This window comes from Rutidosis leptorrhynchoides, chromosome 9 (assembly GCF_046630445.1).
Source record: "Rutidosis leptorrhynchoides isolate AG116_Rl617_1_P2 chromosome 9, CSIRO_AGI_Rlap_v1, whole genome shotgun sequence".
In the NCBI taxonomy this organism is placed as follows: domain Eukaryota; kingdom Viridiplantae; phylum Streptophyta; class Magnoliopsida; order Asterales; family Asteraceae; genus Rutidosis; species Rutidosis leptorrhynchoides.
In genome coordinates this window covers 24,994,827-25,005,832 of record NC_092341.1, presented here as the reverse complement: position 1 = coordinate 25,005,832, position 11,006 = coordinate 24,994,827, and the positions used below count along the sequence as shown (strand labels likewise).

The 11,006-nt window shown below is 32.2% G+C and overlaps 1 protein-coding gene across 1 annotated transcript; it reads right to left on the bottom strand.

Annotated features, from left to right (window-relative positions):
• Positions 1–6,623: 6,623 nt before the first annotated feature.
• Positions 6,624–8,121, bottom strand: LOC139869450 (amino acid transporter AVT6E-like). The gene has a single exon (XM_071857764.1). It carries the CDS (start codon positions 8,119–8,121, stop codon positions 6,688–6,690), a length of 1,434 nt encoding a protein of 477 aa, XP_071713865.1. The 3' UTR covers positions 6,624–6,687.
• Between the last annotated feature and the right edge of the window lie 2,885 nt (positions 8,122–11,006).

Below are 11,006 nucleotides of genomic sequence, written 5' to 3'. Positions count from 1 at the left end.
TTTGTTACCAATTTTCACGTAGCTAAAATGAGAAAAATTATCCAATCTTGTTTTACCCATAACTTCTTCATTTTAAATCCGTTTTGAGTGAATCAAATTGCTATGGTTTCATATTGAACTCTATTTTATGAATCTAAACAGAAAAGTATAGGTTTATAGTCGGAAAAATAAGTTACAAGTCGTTTTTGTAAAGGTAGTCATTTCAGTCGAAAGAACGACGTCTAGATGACCATTTTAGAAAACATACTTCCACTTTGAGTTTAACCATAATTTTTGGATATAGTTTCATGTTCATAATAAAAATCATTTTCCCAGAATAACAACTTTTAAATCAAAGTTTATCATAGTTTTTAATTAACTAACCCAAAACAGCCCGCAGTGTTACTACAACGGCGTAAATCCGGTTTTACGGTGTTTTTCGTGTTTCCAGGTTTTAAATCATTAAGTTAGCATATCATATAGATATAGAACATGTGTTTAGTTGATTTTAAAAGTCAAGTTAGAAGGATTAACTTTTATTTGCGAACAAGTTTAGAATTAACTAAACTATGTTCTAGTGATTACAAGTTTAAACCTTCGAATAAGATAGCTTTATATGTATGAATCGAATGATGTTATGAACATCATTACTACCTTAAGTTCCTTGGATAAACCTACTGGAAAAGAGAAAAGTGGATCTAGCTTCAATGGATCCTTGGATGGCTCGAAGTTCTTGAAGCAGAATCATGACACGAAAACAAGTTCAAGTAAGATCATCACTTGAAATAAGATTGTTATAGTTATAGAAATTGAACCAAAGTTTGAATATGATTATTACCTTGTATTAGAATGATAACCTACTGTAAGAAACAAAGATTTCTTGAGGTTGGATGATCACCTTACAAGATTGGAAGTGAGCTAGCAAACTTGAAAGTATTCTTGATTTTATGAAACTAGAACTTTTGGAATTTATGAAGAACACTTAGAACTTGAAGATAGAACTTGAGAGAGATTAATTAGATGAAGAAAATTGAAGAATGAAAGTGTTTGTAGGTGTTTTTGGTCGTTGGTGTATGGATTAGATATAAAGGATATGTAATTTTGTTTTCATGTAAATAAGTCATGAATGATTACTCATATTTTTGTAATTTTATGAGATATTTCATGCTAGTTGCCAAATGATGGTTCCCACATGTGTTAGGTGACTCACATGGGCTGCTAAGAGCTGATCATTGGAGTGTATATACCAATAGTACATACATCTAAAAGCTGTGTATTGTACGAGTACGAATACGGGTGCATACGAGTAGAATTGTTGATGAAACTGAACGAGGATGTAATGGTAAGCATTTTTGTTAAGTAGAAGTATTTTGATAAGTGTCTTGAAGTCTTTCAAAAGTGTATGAATACATATTAAAACACTACATGTATATACATTTTAACTGAGTCGTTAAGTCATCGTTAGTCGTTACATGTAAATGTTGTTTTGAAACCTTTAGGTTAACGATCTTGTTGAATGTTGTTATCCCATTGTTTATTATAACAAATGAGATATTAAATTGTTATATTATCATGATATTATGATATATAATATATCTCAGTATGATGTATATACAGTTAAATGTCGTTACAACGATAATCGTTACATATATGTCTCGTTTCGAAATCATTAAGTTAGTAGTCTTATTTTTACATATGTATTTCATTGTTAATACACTTAATAATATATTTACTTATCATTTAACATAATTAACCAAGTGTATCAATATCTTAATATGATTCATATGTACCTAGTAAGACGTTGTTATAACGATAATCGTTATATATATCGTTTTCGAGTTTCTTAAATTAATAGTCTCATTTTTATGTATATAACTCATTGTTAAAATACCTAATGAGATACATACTTATAATAAAAACATGTTAACTATATATATAACCATATATATGTCATCGTATAGTTTTTACAAGTTTTAACATTCGTGAATCACCGGTCAACTTGGGTGGTCAATTGTCTATATGAAACATATTTCAATTAATCAAGTCTTAACAAGTTTGATTGCTTAACATGTTGGAAACATTTAATCATGTAAATATCAATCTCAATTAATATATATAAACATGGAAAAGTTCGGGTCACTACAACTTTTATGATCTTGCACCTTTTCAACTCATTGAGAACACCATTGAAATGATGATAGGTATCCTTGAGTTGTTCTTCGGGTTCCTGCTTGAAATCTTCATAAAATTCCAGAGCCTTATTCAGTTTAGTAACATCTGACATGTGATAACCTTCTTGCCATCGTTTGATCTCATCCCATATATCTTTTGCTGTGGTGTTGCTATCAACATTTTCAAACAATTCATACGGGATAGCTTGCATAATAATGTTCTTTGCCTCTATGTCACCCTGAGCTCTCTCACGTTTATCACCGGAAAGTTCATAGATTGAAATTGGCATACCAGTATCCGGATGATAATCCACAACTGGACCATCTCTCAGAGAAGCCCATATGTACTTTGCTTTCTCACCCTTGTAGTCTATGTACTGAGTGATACGGTGAAGCCACTGAGTGTACTTTCCATCAAACAACACTGGAGGACGGGAGTCTGATCCAATGATCAAAGTATCTTGTGTAGACATCTTGAAATTGAGGTAGATTCGGTAAAGATTCGGTATTACACAAATCTAGGATGAAAGATCACAATAATCTAACAAAAATGTCAGATTCGGTATCTGGTTAGGTACTGTAGCAGATTCGGTAAGTGGTTCGGTACTGTAACAGATTCGGTAGATATTCGGTAAACCAGATTCTGTATCAGAAACTGATCAGTAACACAAGTAACACACCCAGATTCGGTAAATATTCGGTAACCACAAGATTTGAAGCCTTAGAACAATTAAAACCATTAAATTAAGTGATACCGAGACTATGGTTCGGTATTTGACTCGGTAGTCAAATTCTGTATGATTTTGAATGCAAACACAATCCAATTGCTTTGAATTAGATTCGGTAACCTTGCTGCACAAGGAAACAAGTTAGTATCACATAAAATATTAAAGATTCCGAATGTATTGAATACCGAATGTCAACTGTAGCAGTTGACAATACCGAGTCTAAGTATGAAAACTTAGAAATTCAATCAAATCCTTTTTCAAACCACACCAATTAGCTGCGTATGATCAAACCGAATGTGATAGAATCACAAACACACCACAATTTGCAACACTTAATGAGAATTAACAACTTTGAAGCAGATTCGGTATGGCAGTTACGATACTGAATGTCGATCAAATTGTCAAAACTTGAAGAATTGATGAAATTAAACCGTCAGAAATGTGATTAAACACCTCACGATCACAACTGAAACCTCAAACCTTTACTAAAATACAGAATCAAGCTTGAATTGATCAATACCGAGAGTTTTAGCCACGAACTCTAAAAATCAACTTGATTCTTCATAATTGTTATTCAAAAGCTGTAATGATGATCGAAACTCTTTCTAATCAACCTAATACACCTTCACTGAACTTATCACAAGAATCTGAACGTCAGATTATCAGATTCGAATATACCGAATCTGATTCAATATACTGAGAATGTTCAGATTCTGTAATCTTCAATCTCTGGATCGATCTAGTGATGTAATATCACTCCCTGGAAGCTCTGATACCAAATGATAGGTCAGATCATATTGAGATTAGAAGAAAAGACAAGTTAGAATGAGATTCGGTATGTATGAAGGAGACTCGGTATGAGAGAGAATCAATAAGATTTACATTCCACAGCTTCTAGAACTCGTTTATAATGCAATGGCTATCTAATTAAGACTACTTAGGTTCCTTATATAGCCCTCTTCTAAGGAACCTTCATTTAAGCATGTTTCACATTAACACTATACAACTTCGAGGTCCTAACACATATAATAAAGAATATATTATTATTAAAATAATAATATAAGTCATAGAAATGACGTGGCACGAATATCAATTAACAGAAGTTAAATGTAAACGGAAAAAGATAAAGGAAAAAGTAGGGTCATGGCATTAATGCTATGTTATCACTATATGTTTATTCCTAGATTAATTAGTGATCTCTTGCTAGTTATTACATGAATATTACTTGACTACTTGCTATTTACATTTGCTAAGTAGTTACTTAATATGTATATGTATGAACTTTGTCTTGCAATGTGCTACAAGTTGGAAAACCATCAACTTGTATTTAGACTACTTCAATATATGCTTATGCTACTTGGATAATGCTTAATGTGTCATAATCTAGTAATCTTAAAAAGATGAAGAATTATTAACAAATATAGGATTTGCTATTGTCTAAAATCAAGTTTAAAAATAGTTTAGACTTGATTAACTTGATGCCTTATAACATGCTTAATTGATATTACTTGTTTTACTTGTTAAGACATCATGAACACACTTAATTAATTCACAAACAAGCTTAAAATTGAATACTAATGTGCTTTGTGATTAAGTGGGTTGTTATCATCAATGACATGTTGATCAACCAATAGGACTTTAGCAAATGTGTTAATTACAAACAAAAGATTATGACAAAACTGAGATTACCTCAAATGATTATCATGACTTGTATTCAAGAATGTTAAACTTTTTTACTTTGAACATGTCAAGTCATTATCAAGGCAATACATCCAAGGTAAACAAATACTTTATGCATATAGTACTTGTATAGGATGTTGGGTATCTTTTGCACGTATTAAATGAAGTAAAGAGTCCAAAGATTCAAGTTCAAAACTGATTCAAACGGCTATACAACGGATAGAAGTTTTGGAGAACTTTGACCGTAATCCCTGCCGCAGCAACGACTATATTTTATATCTCTCCATATAAATAGCAAGATTTGGAGAACTTTGAAGACTTGGACCTCTTGCATGCTTCAACTCAAAATCAACAGATAATCACAAGAACATAACTCATATACATGTGTTTGTGATTAGCAAGAGAAGTTCTATAATCTCATATATTGTAGAAGGGGTTGTAAACTTACTATCAAATTACTATCTTTGTGGGTGTACATTGTGTTGTATTATCCTTATAATTGTCTTAGGATTGTCATCACTAGAAATGGTGAGTCTTGTACTTTGTAACTAGAATCATGTGCTAGCTTAGCTATCATCTTCTTTAAAGGGAACTAGGGAGTTGATTAATTCCATTGGGGATTAATACTTGTTCAAGGTGAAGATGAGTTGATCTAAGTTACAGGTAATCTTTCAAAGGGATAGAAGGATTATGTTTGTTGTCTAATGAGAAGTACAAGACTTGTAAATCGGATCTCCACATGATTTGGAGAAAGGTGCTTAGTGAAGCAAAACTCTCGATTAGTGAATCGGGGAGTAGATTAAGGTAGGTTAGTTAACATCCACCCGAACCACTATAAATCCCTGTGTTTATGTTCTTTACTTTACATTCCGTATTACTACAAACATAAACACGATATATTGGTTCGAGATGTTTAAAATGATCAAGGATTGTTCAAATCTTGTTAATCATCAAACAAGTTTTAAAAAACGCATTAAGTAATTATTCACTCTCCCTCTAATTATTTACACACAGGTACCAACAAAGTCGGAAAAAAAGTTTAGACATTAACGATGTAATTTTGAACAAATCACAGGTATTAATAGCGTAATTTTGTTTTAATAAGCTAAGATGATGACAATGTATGGGAATCCATGACTATAATAATCAAGCAAGCACAATGCACATCATTCAAATCTTCAATGCTGTAATTACTAATTACTAACTTCCTTAAAATCAATATAAAAATGTATTCAAACTTTGAGTAAAGTAGTAGGTCCATGTGTTTTTGTCTTTGAGGTGCACGTGACTGGAAAGGCCTTTCTTCAGTTGTACTGTATTTAAATATGAGTGTTTGACGCCTCTATTTTTTTAATACATAAATATAAAATAACATAAAATAAATGAGTATTAGTACTAATCACTACAGAGAATACATCTTTTGTGGTGAGAAAACTCACCGCAAAAAGGCCCATTATCTTTTGCGACGAGATTACGTTGCAACTAAACCGACTAAAAAGGTACGTCATTTTTTTTTTTTTGCCACAAGCAATTGCAGCGATTATATGCCGCAAATAAAAGTGTGAAAATATTTTCAATGTTGACTAAAAGTAAATAAAATGGGAAAAAAGTAACAAAAGAAAAATGAATAAATAAAATAAAATAATACATTTGCAAACATTTCTTATCAGCGTATCGTCGTAATTGTGTTGTGGAGAAAAATGTTGGTAAAAAAGTTGATTGTATCATTTTTTAAGGTAAACACACTCGCACAAAACAAAAAAAAAAAAATCCATGAATGAATATATACATGACCCTCTCAACTTTTTGGATAGTAATGGCCCTTTAATATAAGTGTAATATGGCTGTCAAAATAATGTAAATTAAATACTCTAACTTATGATTATGAATCTGCTGATTTTATATACAAATATTACTAATTCTAATCTTGCAAGAACATTTGAAAGAAAAAAGAGAATCATGTATATCGAACTTACAATGACCCATCATCCATAAGATAATCAATCAACCGTTTGAAGTCGAAAATCTTAGCCAAGTATAGCAATCAACGAAAATACATGGTCAATCTCAGTCAAATCGCAACCTACAACAAGAATTCTTCTTACTCTAACTGACATTTTAATAAGTAGTCACTCTGAATTGCTATGCAAACTATAAATATTGCTAACAACTCCAACAACGCTAACTAAGATAGCTAACGATAACATTACCCACGATAAAAGCCTTTCTCGGCTGGTCAAACCGTATTGACTACCCAACTTGAGTGCAATAAGCGCCGGGAAAGTAAAACCCAATGCTACAGCTGTAGTTGCACCCGTAAGCTTAAAAGCGGTCCAAATACTTGGAATCATGGTACACCCTATATATACAAGGGCCAAAAGCGTAAATGTCCATATCAAACATCGTTGTCTACTCTCATGTAATGGCGCCGACCCCTCAAAAGCTAACGCGTCCACTGTTTGTCTTAACGAAAAATGAATAACTGGGAATACAAGAATTAAATGAAGAACGTATCCAACGCGAACTATGTAATTCAAAACTGTACTGAATTCCTTCCCCAATGGTTTGTCAAAATTAGTCAACACATCTGACTCTGTATCGTTACCGAAAAGAAGGTAACCTGATATTGCAGTTAAACAATATATTGATATACATAAAACTGTAGTCATCCGACCCACTGTATTCATTTTATGAGGTGACCGTCCTTCAAGCTCGTTATAAATAGGCTGCAAATTAAAATGACAAACAAACGCATTCGCCATAACGGGAATCACAACCAAAAGATCAAGAATCGCCTCTTCTGACCCAAAATCAGGTGTCAATCTGGGCGATTCAATTTCACCTCTAACAAGCTTGATAAACGCAACAACAAATGCAATCACAACAAATATAACTGCAAGAATAACGGAAGCAGCAGAAGTTAAACTCAAAGAATCGATCTTATCCAACGCGCAAAGTGGTGCAAGAAAAATAATCACCATAAGCAAAATAACTAATTTCCTATGATCCCAAAAACCATTACCTAACCATTGATCAAACACGCCGATATGATTAAGAGAACCCGACATTACGTCACCCATAATGATCAAATAAACCACTAAAACGCCAGCATTGTTAATTATAATACAAATTTCTGATATTATCCTAGCTGGTTTGCCTAATGCTTCTTGAACAATCTCACCATAAGATAAAGCCTTACATTGTACCGTAAACCGAATTAGCAATTCGACGCTAATTTCGGACAAAATTCCCATAAGAATAATTAAAATAACTCCAACAATCAAACCTAAAACTTTCATTGTAGCAGGTAATGCCATAATTCCAGCCCCAATTATAGTTGTGGTTAAATTAAACACGGCACCATAAATCCCGGAATTCGAGTGTAATTTATCGGAATCAAACCCTAAATCATGATCCATGTTATCGATTCGGTGCATTACAATCCCTTGTTCCTCGTCGTTATGAATTATTAACTTAGGGTTTTCAGATCTGTAAGTATAATTATCATGTAATTGTATTTCAACAAATGAATCTTTAGGAACAGGTAAATAATTACTTTTCATGGTTTGTTTGAATCTACATTTATTTACCAGGAAGACATGCGGATTAAATCAATTTGAGTGGAAATAGATACTTACAAAACTGATCATTTTAACACCACCAATATTGAGATATTGAAATATAAATAAATATTGAGAGATTACTATATCTCAGGGGTCAATCATTGGGGGAGAAAATACAGGAATCAAGCGAACATTATTTGTTCTCTAATTTGGGGATTTTGTAGGGTTAACACTTACTAACATTTTTACTGGTATATACGGAGAAATTATTTGGGTCATGTGATGACCCATACGCACGACCAAGATCTCTTATTTTATTTATTTGTTTATCTTTTAGAAAAAAAATTATAAGCTTAAACTTATATATAAATATAACATATAGTCATATAGGGATTATATAGTCATATAGGATCATCGTAATGGTATCCCTAAAGTACATTCCTACAACCATATAAGAATCGAGCTCAACAATGACAAAAAGCAAACAAAGCTCATAACATTAACAACGCTAAATAAACAAACAAAGAGTTAAGTCCAACGAAGGCCATATCACAAAAAGAGGGTTACCAATCTGAACGTCAAACATATAAATTAAAAATCATCTAACGATCGACAAACCTCTTCCCACGAGAAAAAACCAAGAAACGCTCAAACGTCTTTAATAAACTTGGAAATTTGCTCCATTTCGACACCTCACACCGGTTTCTTTTTCTTTTATTTCTTGGCTTTAACAGTTGCATTTGACGGAGCAATTGAATTGATCAAAATAACATTTACATTGTCCCCTTTGGCCACCATATTATTCATCATTTCATCAAACTTGGCGAACGGGGAGTTCACAACGGAAGAAGAAGTGGCTTCAACTTCGCCTCTAGGAGATCAGGAGGCATCATCACGGTTTGGGACCCTAGAATTTTTGAAAGTACACGGGTCATTTCTTTTGACAATATGCTTAATATGGAACGTGTTTTTGTTGGTAGTGTGACTACTAGGTTTCTTGTTAACACCTATGCTCCACAACCACGAGTAAGAAAGCGAAGAGTATGGGACTAAATTCGCAATTTTGTCTCCAATAACGTAGGTTAATACATTGTCTTTGGGGATTTTAACTCCGTAAGTTTTCCCCGTGAACGATACGGGTCAAGATTTAATCGACTCAAGGCTAATGATTTCAATGCCTTTATTCATGACTGTAACTTTGTCGACATCAGTTTGGGTTACATGCTTCAATAAATCGTTCACACAACATTCCTTGATTGATAGATTAGAGGTGTAATCACTTGCATCCATAAATTTGCTTGAAAATAAAGGGACCAATGAAAACGCGACATGTGGCGCGAAAATCACATGTGATTGGAAAAAAAAATTCGAATTTTTTTTTTTAAATTTTTTTTCGAAAATTTTTTTTTTAAATTTTTTTTCCAAAAATTTTTTTTTCTGAATTTTTTTTTTTAAAATCATATGTGATTATGCATGTCAATCACATGTGATTGTAAACCCAATCACATGTGATTATGCATGGCAAATCCAATCACATGTTATTGTACAATTCAATCACATGTGATTGTGCAGGTAAATCACATGTGATTGTAAAAAAAAAAAAAAAATTTTAAAAATTTTTTTTTTTTAAAATTTCGAAAACAAATTTAAAATTTTTTTTTCAAAAAAAAATTTTTGATTTTTTTTTTCAATCACATGTGATTTTCGCGACACGTGTCGCGCTCTCATTGGTCCCTTGAATCTCAACTTAATTTATGGACTCAAATGAATATTACTCTGATAGATTATGCCAAATGGTATTTTAAGTATGTTCTCATCACTTTCGGGTTAATTCTCTCAATCTTTGGTCGGATCATTGCCCCATTATTCTTTGTAATGAAAGATTCTATTATGGCCCCACTCCGTTTAAACTTTTTCATTCATGGTTCGAAGAAGATGGGTTCGATAAGGTGGTTTTTGATGCTTGAAATGACCAATCAGCTTTGAGAAACAATAACCCGCACTTCAGGTTCAAAGAGAAGTTAAAGCAAGTGAAAGACGCGCTTAAATCATGGTCCAAATCTCAAAAGCTACTGCATACTACTGCGAAAAATGTTGTGATACAACATATTGCTGATATCGACGACTTGGTGGATGCTAACTAGATTTAGCATCGTTGGCTCCTGATAGATGTGCTGCTATTAAAAAGTTCGAGGAGCTTGAATCGGCAGAAACGTGCAATCTAGAGCAGAAATATAAAAAAAAAATGGTGTACTCTTTTAGGAGATAAGAACTCCTCATTTTTTCACTCAGCCATTAATTGAAAGTGGAATAAACTTCAAATAGAAGGTGTAATGTCGGATGGTGTATGGATCACAAATCTGTACCAGGTAAAGGAAGTATTCCAAAATTTCTTTATCGAAAAGTTTAATTTCACATAACATGCTCACTATGTAAATCCAAGTCAGCACATCAGGATTCTACCTTCATATTTGACTTCTGTTATGTAGTGACCCGAACGTTTCCATGTTTATATATATTAAATGAAATTGTTATCTACATGATTAAATGTTTCTAACATGTTAAGCAATCAAACTTGTTAAGACTTGATTAAATGAAATAAGTTTCATATAGACAATTGATCACCCAAGTTGACCGGCGATTCACGAACGTTACAAAATTGTAAAAACTACATGTTGTGGTATATATATAGACATATATATATATATATATATATATATATATATATATATATATATATATATATATATATATATATATATATATATATATATATATATATATATATATATATATATATATATATATATATATATATATATATGGTTGACATAAGATTATGATGAGTAAGTATCTCACTAAATATATTAACAATGTGTGATATA

What these genes read in the sequence shown, in the direction of transcription:
- LOC139869450 (XM_071857764.1), bottom strand. Translation starts at nt 8,121, where the DNA reads ATGAAAAGTAATTATTTACCTGTTCCTAAAGATTCATTTGTTGAAATA.